Source organism: Nelumbo nucifera, chromosome 1 (assembly GCF_055504915.1).
Source record: "Nelumbo nucifera cultivar China Antique chromosome 1, China Antique-T2T, whole genome shotgun sequence".
NCBI classification, from domain to species: domain Eukaryota; kingdom Viridiplantae; phylum Streptophyta; class Magnoliopsida; order Proteales; family Nelumbonaceae; genus Nelumbo; species Nelumbo nucifera.
In genome coordinates, this window is record NC_142649.1 from 6,231,395 (window position 1) to 6,251,729 (window position 20,335).

At 36.9% G+C, this 20,335-nt stretch overlaps 2 protein-coding genes across 2 annotated transcripts in view; both read left to right on the forward strand.

Moving 5' to 3' along the window:
• The first annotated feature begins 4,284 nt into the window (after positions 1–4,284).
• On the forward strand, positions 4,285–5,470 carry LOC104605313 (protein HEADING DATE 3A-like). The gene is made up of 4 exons (XM_010270034.2): positions 4,285–4,492; positions 4,624–4,685; positions 4,772–4,812; positions 5,101–5,470. Exons 1-4 carry the CDS (start codon positions 4,292–4,294, stop codon positions 5,325–5,327), a joined length of 531 nt encoding a protein of 176 aa, XP_010268336.2. The 5' UTR covers positions 4,285–4,291; the 3' UTR covers positions 5,328–5,470.
• A 1,682-nt stretch (positions 5,471–7,152) lies between these two features.
• The window catches only part of LOC104605312 (glutathione S-transferase L1-like), a 38,580-nt gene continuing 25,397 nt past the window's right edge, over positions 7,153–20,335 (forward strand). Inside the window, exons 1-12 of the mRNA XM_088896540.1 lie at positions 7,153–7,159; positions 7,971–8,160; positions 8,302–8,370; positions 8,527–8,587; positions 8,732–8,818; positions 9,063–9,172; positions 9,320–9,402; positions 9,494–9,570; positions 9,810–10,223; positions 10,310–10,428; positions 11,370–11,464; positions 11,679–11,791. Coding sequence (XP_088752666.1) covers positions 7,153–7,159; positions 7,971–8,160; positions 8,302–8,370; positions 8,527–8,587; positions 8,732–8,818; positions 9,063–9,172; positions 9,320–9,402; positions 9,494–9,570; positions 9,810–9,941 — 816 coding nt within the window. The 3' untranslated portion in view covers positions 9,942–10,223; positions 10,310–10,428; positions 11,370–11,464; positions 11,679–11,791. The remainder of the gene's footprint in view (positions 7,160–7,970; positions 8,161–8,301; positions 8,371–8,526; positions 8,588–8,731; positions 8,819–9,062; positions 9,173–9,319; positions 9,403–9,493; positions 9,571–9,809; positions 10,224–10,309; positions 10,429–11,369; positions 11,465–11,678; positions 11,792–20,335) is intronic.

Consider the following 20,335-nt stretch of genomic DNA (forward strand, 5'->3'; position numbering starts at 1 on the left):
CCATCTTCTCCTCCTTCATTTTTAGGCTCAAAAGATAATATCATTTGCCTTTTATCAACCTTATAGGGATATTTCATGCACTCTTGTTGCAAATGACTCCACATGTTACTAGTGCCATGATTTTTTGTGTCACATGCGTAGTGTTTGCCACAATAGTGACATGCAGCCCTAGGTTCATCCTTATCATCCAATTTAGCGAAATGGTCCCAAATTTCTGATTTTAATCTAGAACCTTGCCTTTTGTTTTGTTTAGTGGGCTATGTCCTAGTAATTTTACGAGGAGCAAGGGGATTTTTTACCGGATTTGTAGCCTCAGAATCTAGTTGCTTTGAGCCCATTGCTACTGGATCTTCAATTTCATAAATCCCATGCACATTTTCATTTATTTTAGGATCCATCTAAAAACAAAATACCAATATAAATTTATAATTATTATTGAGTTTCTCAAGATGAACATTCCTAATGTAACAAATTAAGAAAAAAACAACTAATTGGTTATAATAAAAAACTATATATGTTATTTTTTTATCTAACATCAATAAAACTGAAATATATAAAATAATAAAAACATTTTTCTGAATATATATAATATATTTTTGAAAATATATATTCGGATATTATATGTATCTGATATATTTCAGTAAAAATATATAGTTTTTGTGCAAATTATGAAATTACTATAAATATCTATTACTACATTTCAAATATATATATGAAAAATATATATTCCGAAATATATCAGATATATATTTGTGGAAATATATATATATTATATTTCAGATATATATTACTATATTTCAGTTTTATATATATAATATTTATTTATTTATTTCAGAAATATACTTATTATATATAAAATTTCAGAATATATTTTCTGGAATATATTTAAAAATGAAAGCTGAAATATATAATAATATAAAGATACATAGTATATATATATATTTCGGAAATACACATATTATATATAACAGTTTTAAATATAAAATAAATTTAAATTAAAACCGAAATATATATTTAAATAGATTAGGTTTTTCATACAAAACTGAAAACTGAAGTTTTTAAGATATTTTCTGGAAATATATTTAAAACTGAAATATGTATTTTAAATATATATATATATATATATATATAAACAAAAATATACATACAAATATATTGGAATATATATTTTCTGAAAATATATATCTCACATATTTCAGAATATATACTTTTTAGATATAGATTTTTTCAGATATTTCAGCTTTTTATGTAAACTGAAATATCTTTATTTAATAATTTTAAATATAAAGTTTATTTAAATTAAAACCGAAATATATATTTAAATAGATTAGGTTCTTCACTTCTTCATACAAAACTGAAGTTTTTTATGCAAATATATCATCATTAACCGGATTTTTTTTTTCAAAACTTAAACTTAAACAATACACAAATAAAATATATCAACTTGTAACATGCATTAAATTAAAAATAAATAAATAAATAAAATACTAACCTTTGAATGACTGAAGTTGAGACTTTGAGAATGAGACTTGAGCTTGAGTTGGGAGAATGAGAACTTTGAGAAGATGAGAGTTGGGAGAGCCAAGTTCAAATGATGTTTTGAAGTTGAGATGAGAACTTGAAATTTTAAATTTTTGATTCTTGAGTTGAGAGTCAAATTGTAATATTGTATTAGAGAATAAAGATTGTGCTTGAGTTGAGGGGCTAGGGGGGCGGACCAAGTTAGAATTAGAATAGAAGACAGAAATTATCAAGAAAATAGAAAGTCAAACTGATCCATAGAAAGAATGCTGAAATTTGTATATTTCTAGAAACTTTCTAAGTTCTAATCTAAGTAAAAAAAGGACACCTATTTCTAAATGTAATTGCCTAATTGGTTGCCTATTTGGTGTAAACGACTATAGAAAGTAGAAACTCGGATAGAGACAATTAGACAACTTAGTTAAGTAGGAACTAGAAGACTAGGTTAGGTTGTAATTAGGAATTAGGATAGAGGCAACTTAGTTAAGTAGGAACTAAGTCAATTCGGTTTGGGTCAGTTTCGGTTTTCACACAAGAAAATCGAAACCAACCCGAACCATCGGTTTATGAATTTGTACAACCCGAAACTGACCGGTGCTGATGAAAACCTGGCCGACTCGGGTTGGGTCGGCCCGGGTTGGTCAGTTTGGTCGGGTTGGGCCTTCTTATGAACAGCCCTAGTGTTAAATGATCGGCACCATGAACTCCAATATAGTGCTAGGGCTTTTGACATGTTGGTCTAATACTTAGGAGGAGAGCCCCCTCCAGTAGCCATGAAAGATATCATGGAAAAGGCTATGTGGATTAGAACAGGTTCTAGAGAGCTGTAAGAGCACTTGCTAAATGGAGATGGCTACTTTTCAGTAGTGATATGCCAAGAAAGGAGCTAACTATTTCTATAGTTAGAGCTGATCTCCACCATGAAAAGAGCATTCCCTCATTTTTAAAATGAGTCAAGAAAAAGTTAATCTATTTAGGCCTCATTTATTTTTCAAAAAGTTATTTACCTAGGTAATAAGTGAATTTACCTATGTTCTTTTAGTTTTTAGGTAAATTATACTATGGCTCTTTTATCCATAAAATATAATCATTGAAATGGATAAAATTGTTTCTATACATTTTGTCAAATGTTCTTCTAGGTGGAAAAATTACTTATCCACTTGGGGGATGGGTATGATACTTGGGCCTCGTTCGCTTTTAGGTAAGTTACTTACCTGGGTAAATGCAGTTAGCTAGCTAAATTTTTCCTGGGAAACACTTACCGGAGTAAGTGCATTTACCCATATTCTTTTATTTCTCATGTAAATGAGACAATGATCATTTTAGTCATAAAAATCTATTTTTAAAAATGACATTTTTGTCCCATTCAAGTTTTGGCAACTTTCCCCTTAGGTGGAAAAGTTATTTACTCACTTAGGAGATGGGCACCACTTACCTAGGAAAAAAGAATATGGGAATCTTGATCAATGGGAACCAACTTTCCCCCCTCTCAAAATCTGAAAAATGAATGCCCCCTTGGGGAAAGCGAATTTTTTGTGAGTCTTAGATGAACATGAACATCAAAAACAAGCAGGGGAAAAATGGTTACTGGGAACCACAATCCTATTGACTGACTTCCGTCCTTTCAGAATCCTAAAAAATGAATGGGGCCTTAACATTGATTGATAGACTTTACAATCTGTGCTCTAGAACCTCAACAGGTCCTATATAAATTGGCCAGATAATTATTTTTAAACCCTAAACTTAACTCCTAGTGGAAGGGGGCACCGTAAGGCTTTATTCATAGGCAAGAAAAAATCTATGAGGTGGGAGGGGGGGACCTAAATACCTTACCCTAGCGAAAATCTATATACAATAGGGATCAATAAACATATATAAATATATACATGAACATACAAAAGAGAATTTACCCCTAAATACCTCAAATTAAGCCAACTAAAGAAAAGGGAGACCCAATCTATCAGAACAAAGCCGATATGATGCTGAATATCTGCAAGAAGAAGATCTTCATGAACAAAGATGGAATTAGATCTAGTGAAGAAAGCCATATTTGTAAGACCATCCACTACCTGGTTGCCTTCCCAAAGGATATGACTACAAGTGAAAGAATCAAGTCTCTAAATCGTATTATTTAGTTGTTCATACCAACCAAAGGTTACGTTGCAAGGGAGCTGTAACTGAACCCTACAAAGGATCCAAGAATCAACATAACACTCAATACGAAATATACCAATAGCCAAAGCCAAATCAATGCCCTCAAGAAGCTCCAAGGCTTCAGCTAGCAAATTCGAGGAGTCAGCATAGAAATTTGCCAGATATTATAAGGGCTTGTATAGATAGACGTAGAGTATAAGAATTGTAGGTCTCTTGCAAAGTACTTGCAAATATATTATGGTTCGTGAGAAATTGGATGTTTAGACTTAAAGCCATATCTGTAATAGATTGGCAAACTATCTTTCAAGTATATATTTGAACTCTATATAAGTGGTGGGTCCCAATTTTCTATCCACCATTCTCAGAATATTCATAGCACACACTTTTATAACCTATATATTATTAGGGTATGCTAGAAAGTAGATTCCTATTGTGAAAGAAAGGTAAAAGAAGCAGATTCCAGCATACATTATATTTGCCATTGCTAACAAGAAAAGAAAAACCAAAAGGAAGACTTTTTGCGCTATATATATATATGTATATATATATATATATATATATATATATAGCTACGGCATATAGCCATGGATTGTAAACTATTCAGTATTCAGTTACAATGTCTGGGACAGGGAGAAGAGATCCTTTGGTCCTTGGTCGTATTATAGGGGACGTATTGGATATTTTTGAAAGGTCTGTATCTTTTAGAGTCTCATACAGCGGTAGGAATGTCAATGGACGTGAGTTTAGGCCCTCAGCTGTTGTTAACCAGCCTAGAGTTGAAATTGGAGGCAATGACCTAAGAAAACTTTACACACTCGTGAGTATATATATATAGTTAACCTACTTTAATCCATGCTTTTTCTTATTCTGTTTTGATTCAAGCAAAAACTCCCATTAATTTTCAAGTAGGAATTGCTAGCTGCAGTCTGTGGGCTGATAATTTTGCAGGTAATGGTCGACCCTGATGCTCCAAATCCTTGTGATCCCACCATGAGAGAGTATTTGCACTGGTTATGTTCTACTCTCTCTCTCTATCTCTCTCTCTATATATATATCTGTGTGTACTAATTGGTTTCTTGTTCTTGTTAAATTCTAGGCTGGTCGTTGATATCCCAGAAGGAACTGACGCAACTTTCGGTACGTGAAACAAGCGTTGAAAATGTACCTAGCATTCGTTTAATAAGGGGCTCTCTCTCATGCATCTAATGCACGTGAAATTAAGCATCGAACTCGAGAACAAAAACCTGTTTTATTTATGAAAATTTGCATCTATCTTAAGTTCTATATAACTTAATACGTCCATTTTTCTACCACTAGTGCATTTCTACTGAGCCTATCTTTTGCACCTCGATTGCTCCACTGCATATATAGTTAGTTTATTTAATGGAGCCACAAGTAAAGCAGCTTCTGATCTCCTGTTTTCAGGCCAGGAGATAACAAGCTACGAGGGTCCGAGTCCAACAATTGTTGGGATTCACAGGTATGTCTTCGTGTTGTTCCGGCAATCTGGCAGACAGACGACTGGTGCTCCGGGCTGGCGCCAGAATTTCTGCACCAGAGACTTCGCTGAGATCTACAATCTTGGACTGCCGGTTGCTGCCACTTACTTCAACGGCCAGAGGGAGGGCGGTTGGGGAGGAAGAAGATGGTAAACGACCGAGTATCTATCTATATAGATATCTACTGTTAAAATAATAAATAAATGGATATATAGTTATATATATGCCTGGAATATTATACTTATGTTCAGCTCATGTTTCATTCTTCGTGTATTGGCTTTTAGAAGGCATGAAATCTAAATATACACATATGGATCGATGCATGTATTACTTTCCATTTCACTTTTGATGATCCCCTGTCTCCCTTACTCTTCGCTGTGTTCTATCTGATATATAGCCCTTAAGGCTGTGTTTGGTTTGAAGGAAAAGGTAGGAAAAGAAAGGGAAAGGTAAGAAAACCTTTATAAACATTGTATAGGTTTTCTTAACTTTTCTTTCCTTTTCTTACCTTTTCCTTCGAACCGAACATAGCCGAAGAGAATTCTGGTTTTCTGAGTTGCCTAGCTAACGGGATTTCCTACTCTATCCACCCTAAATTGCAATCATACATCTCTCAATTCATAATAAAGATGTGTGGCTGCAATTCAAGGCGAGTAGAAAGTGGGTAGGAAAAATGAATAAGAAATCTGGGTTCAAAATACTTTGAATTAAACATTCGCCAAGAATTAGAGTCCCCACAAAAACCCTGCAGACGTTTATTGCAGTCACACATAGAGAACACCTCATCCTATGTTGTGGGTAGACGTGGGCAGTACTTTTTTATTCAAGCGATAAGACAGTACTGCTTTTATTGACCACCCTTAACTGTAGCTGTTTTATTAATGAACTCATATCTTGCTAGTCTTTACAAAAGCAAAAGAAAAAAACATGAATAATATAAACGATTGGCAAGCAAATAGAAATATAATAGGAAGAAAGAACAGCACGCATAGAAAGATTTACGTGGTTTTGTTTCTACGTCTACAAGGAGAAGAAATCCACCAATGAACAATAAAGATTTATAGTTACAGCTTCACACCAAATCTCTCTCTCTCTCTCATATCAGAACACCCAAAGTTCCCTCTTCCCTATATCTCAGACACTCTCTGGTTCACTTTTCGTAAGTCCAGGCTTTGACTACGGTATGATTATCATCTGATTTGTGATTCCAAATACTTGCGATTTCCACCTGATCTAGGATGCAATATCCAAGTGATCTACGATTTCGGATACTTGCAATATCCACCTGATCTGTGATGCGATATCTAAGTTCAAATGACTCATCTTATTGAATATAATTCCATCCGCTTTCACCATAGATGATTCTGAAATTTTGCCTATGGGGTTCTCAATTTTATTTGGGTCTGGTCATAGAGCGGATTTGTCAATCACCAACACAATAGTACCTGTTCATAAAGAGAGGAAGCTCTACGAAAAGTTTACTTTCAAAAGCCTAAACTCAATCGAGTTTAATCTTAAACGTGGCGGGATTACTAACTTGTGAACCCAATTAAAGAAATTGCTATTGATTTTAAATTTACATTTCATGTTGAATTTCTGAACAAAATTAGTCCAAAATGTAACCTTTTCTCATCACCTCACCTCAGCCACCGGTAGACCTGTTCATGAGCTGGGCTTTTACTCTTTATAAATAGGATTTTGTTAGGCCCATGCCTGACCCCGGCCCGACCAATGGGCCTATAACATGTGCCCGAGTCCGGCCCTAATAAAAAGTCTGAAGCCCAGGCCCAGCTCAAAGTTGATTGTAAACATCGATATTGAGTTTGAAATTCACTTCATGGCTAAAAATGGATTGGAGCCGCCACCCATCAAAACAAATAACATAAAAGTGATGGGTCTTCCATGTTCAAGAAAACAATAATAAATGACTCACACTAAAAAATAAAAATAATCTAAATACTTTATAGGATGGAGAGAGATGGAAGGTATTAGACACCCATCTCCCACAATAAGTAGTACAATTTCCCTAATTTAGTGAAAGGAAAAAAAATCTATAAAGAATTAAGTGTACAAAATGCTAGTGATTTTATGCATAAAAGATGGGGGTTATCATAGAGGATTCTTCTCTCAAATGACTTAACCCTTTCATTCTCAATTCGGGTGCGGGAAACCTTTGAAGGAGCAAAGGAATTGACAAATACATGCCACTCTCCTTTTTTACCGATGGTTCTCCTCACTCTTAGAAAGCAAATGGAAAAGGAAAAGCCACAACTGATTCAATCCCCTGTGAAAATCCCTTATAATTGTTATCCCCAATGTTAGAAAAAAAAGTTCAACGTGATTAACAAAATGTTCTAATGATTCCTCATCTCCCCACCACCATTAAAACTATTCAAAAAAATTACATAATATCACTTAGGTGAAAATGTTACATGCTAAAATTAGAAAATGCATAGTCATACCAACAAAATTCCACTACTAGAATTTCTATTTTTAGAGGCTCCTCGCAGGAGGCAGTCAAGAAAATCTGCCTCCATAACATATTAAACGAGGTAGCTTTAATGGATTATTATAGAGGCAATTTTTAATGCCTCTTGAGGTATAATTTTGGCGCACAAAAAAAAGTAGTCGCTGATTTTAAGTTTGGCACTCAAAACCCATTATGCGCCTACACCCAAATCTCTCTCGAACGAATCTCTTAGTCTCTCCCTCAAAAGCAAATCCCGTTTCCTCTTTCATTTCATTCTCCTCTCTTTTCTCTCTTGGACGAACAATTATTCACTTTCTTGCTCTAAGCAAAACCTGGGTTTCAAGTCGGCACAACACTTGGACTGGATATCTCCCTCGCGCCTCTTCCTCTTCGGATTTTCATCCTCTTCCCGCCCACTCTGTATTTCATTCTCTCCCACAGTCGTCTCTTTTTCTCTCTTATTCAAACTTCTCACAACCCTCGTGGACGGAACCAGCGGACGGCATCTAATCACCGGTAAATCTCTATCTATCCTCTCTCTCTCTCTGTATTCATCTCATATTTAATTTTCTTTGCCCTCTGATGACACCAACCAGCGACTTTATTCTCATTGTTTCGGTTGATGGGTTAATGTTCCCTGTTTTTTCCTTGTTACAGAAGCGTTCGGGAGTTTCTCCCCCTGGATTCTACCTCCTCTCCACCTTCTCTGTTCGATGGAACAACGAGGTTGGTTGTATCTAAATTCATTCTTTTATCTTTCTACCCTGGTTTCTCATTTCTACAGTTTATTCTTGACTTAAATGTTTGTTGAATATTTAAGGAGAAAAATTGCCCTCTTTAGGTTATTTCTTGGTTTTCTGATGTTGGGTTTATTGCTTGAAGGCTGTATATATCTTACACATGCCCATATGCCCAGCGAGTGTGGATTACTATGAATTGCAAGGTTATTTCTCGGTTCTCTTCACGATTTGTTTTCTATTGGTTCAATTTTCTGGGAGTCTCGATCTTCAATAAAGTATTTGGCATAGTTCTCTGAGCTTTTCTCTCTACAGTTTTACTTTTTCTATTATAACTTTTCGATAAATAGGGATTGCAGGAGAAGATACAACTGATTCCTATTGATTTACAGAATAGGCCTGCTTGGTACAAGGAGAAGGTCTACCCAGCAAATGAGGTGACACGCTTTGAACCCATACATGATAATGATATTACCAACGTTTTCTAGACTTAAATAAGACTGTTGTTTCTCTCTTTCTGAAACCTTATTGATTCTTGACTTAGTTACATTACATGAAAAGTTATAACTTAAAACCAGTGCGTTCATGGTGGGCTTGAAAACATGAATCCTTTAGATATAGGAAAAGGAACGGATGGGGTTAAGCTGAGAAGTCTTTTTATATTTCCTGTATTTGTTGCAGGTGCCATCATTGGAACATAATAATGAAGTCAGAGGAGAGAGTCTCGATTTGATTAAATACATAGACAGTCACTTCGGAGGACATCCACTTTTTACTAATGTGATATTGAGATAACATATGTTGATACCATTTATGAAAACCCTTTTCTATAGCTTCAAATTTTTAATAGAGGCTATGCTCAAATAAAAAAAAACTGTAGGATCCAACGAAGAAAAAGTTTGCTGAAAGTTGCTGTCCTACACTGACACATTCAATAGAACTGTGATAACTTATTTATCAAAAAAAAAAAAAAAAAGAACTGTGATAACTTCATTCATGGAAGATATACAAAAAGAAGTTGGTGAGACTTAAATTTACAGTCTTTTGAGCTCTGATCTTTCAAAATTAGGATGTATATAACCTTAAGCTAATGTACTAGTAATCTGTATCAGAAACTGCACTTGATTACATAGAAACTGCTGTTTCCAAATACAAAGATGGGCCTTTCTTCCTTGGACAGCTCAGTCTGGTAAGTGGATATTCCATACATGTCTCCCTTCTTCCATGTTTTCATATTTTTTTCAGACACTGCTAATCATGGTTTGATTATAATCAAGCATTAATAAACCAATATCTCCATACCCATCTTATGAAACATTGTATGGATTTTTATATTGCTTTAGACTGGGTAAAAAAAATGTAGAACTTAGTTTGATTCTCTTGTTTTGTGTTGAACTCTGATTTGTAACTGAAAATGTCTAACTTCAGGTGGACATAGCCTATGCTCCATTTATTGAAAGATTTCAGCCCTTCTTGTTGGAAGTAAAGAAGTATGACATCGCATTTGGAAGGCCTAAACTAGCAATGTGGATAGAGGCGAAAATTTATTCTTTGAGTTAGTTGGATTCACACTACTAGAATGGCTTAGTTGGTGGGTTCTCTCACTAGTTGTAGACTTGTAGTAGAGACTCTGCCACCGGGGTTTGGGGGGGGGGAGGTATGGGTACAGGGGAGGGGGTGGGCTACCCCCAACTGTGTAGCCCCATAAAGCCAAAAGAAAAAGTTAAGTAACAATTTTCTCCTTATTCTTTCTCCTCCTGTAGCTTTGTTTCTGTTGTGCATCTACTAGTTGGAGTAGGGTACTTTCTTGTAAGATGGGCTATTGGCCTGCCAAAACATGCTGTAAGTTTTTACACCCAAGAATTGCAGTTACATTTCCTTAAGATATGGTTTAAATAAATGGGTTATTACTGTTTCTGTTTAAACAGCCAATTGATAAGGATCTCTTAGCACTCTTCGTGCCGGTTGCTTTCTGCCATGCCCTTGGACATGTAATGTCAAATGTCTCATTTGCAGCTGTTGCTGTTTCTTGTACACACAATCAAAGGTATATAGGGCTGAAGAAAGTAAATCTCCCTCAATTAAGTAAACATCTTTCATTCATATGCTACTAAGTTGTTTGTCAGGGAGTCCATGATTCGATTTGCACATAATAGATGGAAGTACTTGTCATTTACAAGTATACTTTTTCCACTTGGATGTTCTAGAGGTGGGCCTACTTTATCATGTACTGTATTTTTATAGGATTCTTACCACCTAATGACCTAGAACTAAAGTTTAATCTACTTATTTTAAATTGTTCTTTGCTTAGCAGTTGGCATTGTGTTATATTCTCAAACAAATTGACTGAGGGAACCAGAACTTTGGGGATCCCCCTCCTAGGGGTGGGAAATGATACTCTTGTCTGAATGACCATGCTCTAAAGCTGGCCCTTAATGTCTAGATGAACCAAATTATGCATTGGGAATGGAAGGGAGTCTAGGGACCAATTCCAAGTGATGGTCCTCAAGATCAGCCTAGCTATCATTTTGTTAATAAATGTTCCTACTTTTTTCTATTGCTTCATAATTTAACAAACTTCAGTAGTAACTGTGTTGTTATCATGAATCTATCTTCTTCAAAGTTCCATTTAGGATTCACTTGTCAGAGGTTTGAAAGCAGTACTCTTGCTAGGCTTGCTAGGTGCTACTAATAGTTAGAACTTACTCTCCAATTTCCTTAATTAATTGACTGGATCTGTTTCTTGAATTACAACTCACTGTTTCGTATTATGTTATTCAACCTGTAAATGATCACATATACTCTTTTAGTCTTTACTTATTAGAACCAATGCTTCCTGTCCATCTGTTTTTTCTTATAGATGATAATTAAATGGTCAAAAAATAGAAACATGGCAAGTGTGGGATGGTAACTTGACAATTTCATGTTGCTCCCTACATAGTATTCTTTTTAGGCCCTTACCGACACCTTTTTCATTTTGTTATGCAGCGCTAGAGCCCTTTTCAATGCTGTTGCTTCACAGTTAATTTTAGGCCACCGGATTCCATTAGCCTTATGGCTATCATTGGCCCCTGTTGTTATTGGTAACTTTGTGGCATCTTCACATTGTTCCTTTCTTTCCGCCTAAGTTAAACATCTATATGGTCCCCTTCTCTTGCCCCCACGCCTGAAATATTTGAATATTTGTTTTGGCAGTTTTGGGTTTGTGCTTGATGCTTGCTGGTAATAAGTTCAAGTATGAAGTACCTGCATGGTTATATCTTATTTGCTGACATGATCATTGGATTTGTGTTTTAGGTGTATCTATGGCATTGTTGACTGAACTTTCTTTCAACTGGACTGGTTTCATTAGTGCAATGATTTCCAACATTGCATTCACCTACAGAAGTATCTATTCAAAGAAAGCAATGGTACAATTTTGGAACAATATCTTCTTTATTTGTAACTTTAAAGTTTTTGCCTCTTCATGCTCTGTGGACTGTTGAACTATCAGACAAAAAGCTCTGTGGACTATTAGGAACAAAATATGTTCCCATTAGCCCATGTAAATTCCTGGTTACCCTGGTGCGTAAGACCCTGAGATATAAAGCTGTTGACTTTCTGGGTTTTGTACCTTAAGTTTCCTATGGAAGCCTCCTGGGCCATTGGGCCTCCCATGTGCTATCTTTTGGAATGATGGGCTATACTCTTAGAATAAAAGTGGATGCTAGAACCAGAGGAAAGCCAACTTTTAATAAAACCAGTAACTTAAAAGAAAGATATTACTGATGCCTCATAAACCAACAATATTTTTATTAATATACTACATATTTTTTCATGGGTAGCTGATCAAAAAAATTATGAAATTTCTGATACAACTAGTAACAGTTAATTCAAGAAAGGAAGTATTCTGTTTTAATCCTACATTTTTATTCTCATTCTTTAGTTCACAAGATGGGCCTAGCTTTAAGTTCTAACGATTTCTGACTTAATGCATTTAAGTCCTAATACTAGTTTACTACAAAGTTTAAGCAAAACTAATGAGGGGAATCTCAGTTATCTTTCTTACCTAAATTATGACATCAAAATTTTATCCCTTAATGGACCTAACTAAAAGATTTTAGAAATACTGCATTTCATCATCTGTTAATTTATTCATTGACTCTAAAGTAACCGACTTTTTTTTAATCAATTTTAAAGTAACAATCATCAATAAAAGCATTCTCTATTTACCTGGGCTGGAAGAAAAATTAAACTCTCCATAAAGTATGGAATTCATGCATGGATGTTTTCAAATTGTATTATTATGCGATTTAGATGTCTTATTTGTTTTGTAAATGATCGGAATTGAACAACATAGGCCATATGTTTTCTCTTGATCCTTTTTTTATCAGTAACCGAAAGTACCTTTTTATTCAGTTAAAAGATAAACAAATAGGTATATCTTTCAGCTCCCATTAAGCCAACCCCTTACATCTTAAACTCAAAAACAAGCCCAAAACAAATGTTCCCTCAATCCTTAGTAATTTACTCTTACTTAATGTGGCATGCCAGTACTATTTCAGGTTAAATAGCACTTCTAGTCTTTTAGATGCTGTTTTGGTCCTTCAGGAAACTTGCATGTGTTCTTTTCACAAATAAATCTACCCCTGTTTGTGTGCTTTACACATACACATGGTTGATTGCACATATATAAGTTCATTTTATTTGGGCATATAAGTTCTAATTTCTCATGGAGACAATTTTGTCTAGTCAAACAAAGATCTGGTGTTGATTGCAAGTTAAGCTGGACGAGGCACTTTTCTGCACAGATTCCCTATATCCTTATTTTCTTTCAATTTTCACTACTAGAATTTCTATCTTTAGAGGCAATCGGCAGGAGGCAGTCTGTGTTTTCTGCATAGATTCCCTATATCCATATTGCATAAACGACGAAACTGGAATTCTTTGTATCTGATCATGATGAGATGCTCTGTGTTTTCATCCACCAAGATGGTTGAGTAATGGTTTGTATCATGACAGTATTTTAGTTTTAATTTTTTTAAGGGTCTGGCATTCGATATATAACAGCTGAGAGGGATGAACTGAAAAGATAATTGCGTTGTCTTTTATTAAGACTTTAAGGAGGGTGTGAGATCCTTAATGGCTGAAACTGAAGTTGGACAAACCACTGTATCTTTGAAAAATTTTATTATTTAATTGTTTTAACAATTAAAAAACAGAACAAGTCTTTCAATTCAGCAACTTCAGTGCATAAACAATTAACCAGTCCACAAAAGAAAAGCGTATATAAGTGTTGTTTACCGCCTCCCCTGCAATGCTATTGTTATGGACACACTGCCCGGCAGTGCACTGCGGCGCAGTCATAGGCAGCAGCACGCACCGCCCGGCAGCGCGCAACACGCACCGCCGGCAGCGCACAGCACGCACCACACGACAGCAGCACGCACCTCACGACAGCAGCACTGCGAGACGTGCGCACCGGCCGGCAGCAGCAGTAGGGCGGGGCCCACATGACAGCTCATCAGGGTGGGCCCGCACTTATCTTACCACATCAGCTCTGCCCGCCAACTCGCCGCCAGGTACACCATTCCTCATCCCTTATCCTTATCTTATCTTAAGTAAGAGTTGTGTTACCCTTAGGAGTAGGTAATTAGGAGTTTGAGTTTAAGTTGGATTACCCTAGCCTAGCCGAATCCAATAAGGAGTTTCCTTCTGTAATCTCCTATTTAAGGAGCTACGAATTGAAGTAAAGGTATTCGGTTTTCCAGTCAAGAAAAGAGTGAGGAGAGTTCGGGTGGTCTTTTGGACAAATCACCCAAAATGAGAGTTCGGGTGGTCTCTTGGACAAATCACCCATTCAGTTTCCGCAATAGGGTCTGCACGCAAGGGAAGGCGCAAGGGAAAGCAGGGATTTCTCCCTGTGGACCGACCCATGACGAGATCTTACGCGCAGGACCATAACAGCTATTAAGCATTCTACTTCATGCATCTATTTATTAATGCTAAACTGAAGTTTCCCATATGAGAATCTTATTTATCAGAAATCTACTTATCTCTAGACCACTCTTGTTTTGTCAATTTCTAGTTGGGTTGTTTGGTGAAGAAATCAAAACAACCTAGGAAACTCAATGTGTCGATGGGGCTTGAAAATAGTCTCTGGATTTCTTTCATCACCTCATACATAGAAGACATTTCAGCCTAAAATACCTTTCCACTTACTCAAAGAAGCCCCCTTTTAAGTTGCAGGTTGTAGAGGAAGAAAGGATTTGATTAAGACTACAAAGAGCATTTTTTGTTGAGATGTCAAAAGGAATTTCTTTTAGGCTACTCTATATTTGATTTATAGGTTAAAAAAAGAAGACATCTGCTCAAAAGGAAGAATGAATATAATGAGGGCTGGATGTTGTGTTTTTTTTTGTTTTTTTGTTTTGTCTTTATTCTTAAAATGATGATGGAAGTCAATTGGAATTTTATGAATATATATATATATATACACATATATATTCATACATGTTTTATGTTTTGTTTGAATATATTTTTATATAGGTGTATCAATTTGAATTTTTATGTAGTAATATTTACAATATATTGCACTTTTTAAAAAAAAAAATTGGAACCTTTTTAGAGGCGGCCAAAAGTGCCTCTAAATATTAAAGCATACAGATTTTTTCTTTCTTAGATTTCTTTTAGAGGCACATAAAATTGTTGCAAAATTATTTAGAGGTATTCATATGCGCCTCTAAATTGAACTTTCAGAGGCACTTTTAACTACCTTTATATAGGACTTTTAGCGTCAGTGCAATAGAGGCAGTCGTATGTGCCTCTAAAAGTCTATTTTAGAGGTGGATTATAAAGCCACCTCTAATGCTCAACCAAGTGCCTCTAAAACATTTAACGGCAGGGCTTTTAGAGGCACTTACCTGGCTGCCTCCTATAACCTTTAGAGGCATTTTTTAAGCTTTTAGAGGCAGTTATGATCGCCTCTATAGATGAAATTTTCCAGTAGTGTTCAAGAAAAAAAATGTAAAAAAGAATGAGATAAGAAGCTCACCTCTTTGTGGCCTTTTGACAAACAATTAGTGATAGATGGGATGAGTTGAAGTTGATGGTGTTGAAATGCTAAAAGAATGACAGCCCGAATTTGATTGGAGGTAATTGGGGTTTTGTTCTTTCCTTTCTTCCTTGACTTGGCCGAAATGGAGTAGGGCTTTCTCTTCCTTTCTTCTTCTTCCTTGCTTCCTTTGGCCGAATGGGAGGGGGTTCTATCTTCTTCCTCTTACTTCTTCCTTGTTCCCTCTTATTCTTCTTCTCCCTTGACCGTGTGAGTAAATGGTGTTGCTCTTTCTTCCTCTTCTCTCGTTTCTTGGGTGAAGATGGAGGGTAATGATCAATTGGTGGTGGAGAGAAAGGAGGCTAGGGTTTTTGGTTGTTGGGTGTGAAGGAGAAGAGATGAGTAAGAGGGAATTAGGTGGTGGAGGAAGGAGGTAGAGAGAGAGGAGGAGAGTGTAGTTCGGTTCTTGAGAGGGAGAAGGGAGAATGGTATAAGTGTTAGAGAAAGGAGAAGAGTCTCAAAAAGAGTCCAAAAAAAAATCCCCCATGTTATGTTCGGATTTGGGTCTTATGGCCTCTTTTCTTTGATTTTTTTTAGTTTTCTTTGGTTTTTCTTGGTTCAAAGAAGTGGGAAGGGTCCTAGTTTGGTTTGGGGGGTGGTTTAGTTCCATTAGAACTGAATTGGGTTTTGTTTAGGGTTTGGTTAAACTTGGACCAAATTTGGAGAGTTTGGTTAGGGTTTAAGTGTGAGAGGTTAAGGTTTTGGGCATGGTTTTCAAAAGAGATGGAAGGCTAGGATGGTTCGATCCTAATCTAAGGGATGGTGGCTTCCTAGATTCTTTCTTTATTAATCTCTTGCATTTTGACCGAATTTAAGGTAAAGAGACAACTTCCCTTGATTTTCTCCTCCTTCTCTCCTTCCCTTGAATGCTTAGAATGGGGGGAGTTTTCAAAATTTGAATTGAAAATGGCTTAGCCGAATTTTAAGGAGGATGGCTAGGGTTTTGGGGTGCTAAATGATGGTTAGGCCGATCCTAGGGTGGAGAAGCAAGGGGGGCTCAAGTCTAAGGCTAGGATTGATTATAAGTTTAGTAAGGGCTTTGGCGTGATTTCTAGAAATGTGAAGGGACTTGAGTGAAAAAACAAAAAAGGGGGTTTTTTGCAATGAGAGGGCAAGTCCAAGGGGTGTAATGTGGAGGATTCAAGGGCTGAGATTAAAATTCAAAATATTAGGGTTTTTCTCAACCAACGAGATCGTACGAATTGGAATCTTTGTAGATGGAGGGGTAAAATGGGGAATTTTGTAATGAAATTTTCCAAGGGGGTTTTAAGGTGTCTGAAAAGGGAAATGATGGGGTTTAATGGCCTCGAGGGGTGTCAGAGTGAGAAATCATGATTTGGAGTGTGTCGAGCAATGTGGGCCGTTAAATCAGGATTTTTCTTGATAGAAGGGTAAAATGATAATTTTGAGTCTAAAGATGGGGGAGGGTTTATCCGGGTGTCTAGGAAGCTAATGTCGTGGTCTAGGTGTATATGAGGGTGTACTGGAATGCCGGTCTTGAAGTAGGAGAGTAACGACTAATGAGAGCCTTTGATTTGGAATCTTTATAGATGAGGGGTAAAATGGTAATTTTAAGGCTTGAGGTTTAACGAATCGATGATCGAGGTTTTGATGGGGTTTGTAGGTGTTAGATGATGTGTGATGATGGATCTTGAATTTGGGGTGTATTGGGCGATGATGATAGTCCATTTCGAATCTTTTTAAGCTAAGGGTAAAATGGTCATTTTAGGGTCTAAATGTGATGGATCATTGATCGGGAGGTTTTGATGGGGTTTAGAGGTGTTAGATGATGTGTAATGATGGATCTTGAATTTGGGGCATATCGGGCGATGAGGATGGTTCATTTGGAATCGTTTTAAGCCAAGGGTAAAATGGTCATTTTAGGGTCTGAAATGTGATGGATCATCGACTGGGAGATTTTGATGGGATTTGATAGGTTTTGAAGGTCCTAGATGATGTGTCTCAATGAAGATCGTCGATTTGGAATCTTTTTGGATGGAGGGCAAAATGGTTATTTTGAAGTCTGATGTTGGGTGGATGGTTGATCGGGTAGTTGGTGGAGGTCTCGGGGTCTTGGATGGAGTATCTCGATGAAGATCTTGGATTAGGAGAGTGGTGGCTAATAAGGATCGTCGATTTTGAAATCTGTGTATGAAGGGCAAAATAGGTATTTTGAGGTCTGAAATTGGATGGATGGTCGACCAGGGTTTGATGAAGGTTTAAAGAAGACGTGTCTCGGGGGAGTTTTCGTGATGGAGATCTAGAATTTTAAGAGTGGCAGCCAATGAGGATCGTCATTTTGGAATCTTTTTGGATGAAGGGCAAAATGGACATTTTGAGGTCTAAAGTTGGATGGATGGTTGATCGGGAAGTTGATTGAGGTTTTGGGGGTCTGAGATGATGTTCCTAGGTGAAGATCTTGGATTTGGATAGTGATGACCAATGAGGATCGTCAGTTTGGGAATCTTTTTGATGAAGGGCAAAATGGTCATTTTAAGGTTTGAAATTTGGCAGATGGTTGATCAGGGGTCTGATGGAGGTTTAGGAAGATTTGTGTGTCTCAGGGGAGCTATTGTTATGGAGATCTAACACTTTGAGAGTGTAGCCAATGAGGATTATCGGTTTGGAAACTTTTTGGATGAAGGGCAAAATGATCATTTTAAGGTTTGAAATTTGGCAGATGGTCAATCAGGGGTCTGATGGAGGTTTTAGGAAGATCTGAGCGTCTTGGGGGAGCTATCATGATGGAAATCTAAGATTTTGAGTGTGATGAACAACGAGAGTAGTCAATTTGGAATGTGTGTACAAAGGGTAAAATGGGGATTTCTGGATCTGGTATTTGGACGGTGGATATCTTAGGGTATTTGGGGTCTAACGGGAGTGTTTGATAGTTTTAATGGTGTTGGAATTTTGGGAATTTACATCGTGGGTCTTTCGGTTAAAGAGGGGGTTAAAAATAGAATATTGGCTTGATGGATGGGTAAATGAGGGAATTTTAGGTTTACGATTGGTAGAGTGGCATGGATTTGAATTACAAGGTTGTGGAGAGGGTTTGGTCATGTCAAAGATGCGTGGATCATATGTTTTTTGTTTGAGAAGTACTGTAATGTGAGATATGTCAGAATGAAATCTCTAATGGATGAATGGTGAGATCAAAGAATTTATTGCTGAAATTTGGTGCGATTGGTTGTTCGAGAAGTACCACAAAAAATGCTGCATCTTTTCAATGAAACTCACGATGATACAAGTGAAAAAGAAAAAAAGGGATATCCGCAATTTAGAGACCTTTGGTGGAACTCAAATTTTCATCATGAGGCACCTGACTGACTTCACCCGCCCATTAAGGGAAATTTATTACGAAGTATTAGGTAGTCTTGATGCTAAGTTTCATTTTAATAAATTTATCATTTGAATAGAGAAAGAGAGCTAAATGTGGGACCCCCCTCGCGGATGAAACCAGACTGAATTTTGATGATTGTAACCCAGAGGAGTCAGTGCCCGCTGGTTGTAGATATTGACGACTGCACAAAATCTGCTTCGATGGCAATGGCGATGGACATTGCTAAGTGGATCTGATTCCTGTAGCAGTAGTGCAGACAATCTGAAGATGGTGATGGAGATTGCTAAGCAGAGGAGATTCCTTCAGGTTGAAGCTAAGAGTTTTTCTATTTGAAGAGATGAGAGCTAGAGTTCAGAGTGCTCTGAAAGTCAGGGAAATGAAGATGGTGATGGTGTTGCCAGTTGGAAAAGAAGCAATAGCTTGGCTCAAGAATTCTGTAGGAGCAATTAGGTCTTGGGGTGAGGTGGAATGGAAGAGTACACTTGGTGATGAAGGATTTATCTTGTAGAAAGGAAGGGAAGTACTAGAGGGGATTTCTTGGGCAACTATGAATACTTTGGGAATGGGAGGAAGCAACTAATGTGCCTCCCTGAAGGGAGAAAAGGTGAAGGGTGGGAGATTGGATGATTTCCTCACACTGGCAAAAATGAATAGCAAGAGTAGACTTGTTGCCATGATAGAGACAGAAGAATGGGAATGGAGGCTGGTGATGAAGGATTTATCATGTAGAAAGGAAGGGAAGTACTAGAGGGGATTTCTTGGGCAACTATGAATATTTTGGGAATGATAGGAAGCAACTAATGTGCCTCCCTGAAGGGAGAAAAGGTGAAGGGTGGGAATGGATAGCAAGAGTAGACTTGTTGCCATGACAGAGACAGAAGAATGGGAATGGAGGTTGGTGATTGAGGTGAAAGAACAAGTGCAGGGCTGGAGGAAGATTATTGATAAGTTAAAAGGATGCTGATTGTTACTCCATTTGAGAAGCAAAATGGAGTAACAAAAGGTGCATGCCTGGTGCACCTTGTGCTTCAGCCCTGGCATGTGCCTTTTTTTAATTTTTGCGCTTTTGTTCTTTGTTGAACCTAGTAGCTGGGTTGGGGGCTTTGCCCTCAGACCCCTGACCAAGCCCTTCAAGGCAAGCCCAAACAAGTCCATGCTAGGGTCTTAAATTCTTAACCTTACACAAAAAAGTGATTTCATAATTTTAATTGCCTTTTAAGAAGATATTTTACTAAGATGAATGAATGAACAACATTAGCAAATACGGGGAGGGGGGTTCTGGGAGCTTGGTACATGGATTTGTTTGTGTAAGGATTAAGAATTTAAGACCCTAATATGGATTTGTTTGGGGTTGCCTCAAGGAGCTTGGTACAAAGGTGGTTCGTAGAATCAAGAATGCATAATGTTTAACATCATAATAGCTATTTGAAGTAATGCAATTGGGAAAGAATTAAAGAGATTAAGATTTTACATGCTTGAATATGTTTTATATGTTATGCTTGATTTTATTTTTAAATTTCC

Coding starts and splice junctions, on each gene's coding strand:
- LOC104605313 (XM_010270034.2), top strand. CDS start 4,292: ATGTCTGGGACAGGGAGAAGAGATCCTTTGGTCCTTGGTCGTATTATA. Junction 4,686..4,771: donor ATGAGAGAGTATTTGCACTG/GTTATGTTCTAC, acceptor GTTAAATTCTAG/GCTGGTCGTTGATATCCCAG. Junction 4,813..5,100: donor AGGAACTGACGCAACTTTCG/GTACGTGAAACA, acceptor TCCTGTTTTCAG/GCCAGGAGATAACAAGCTAC.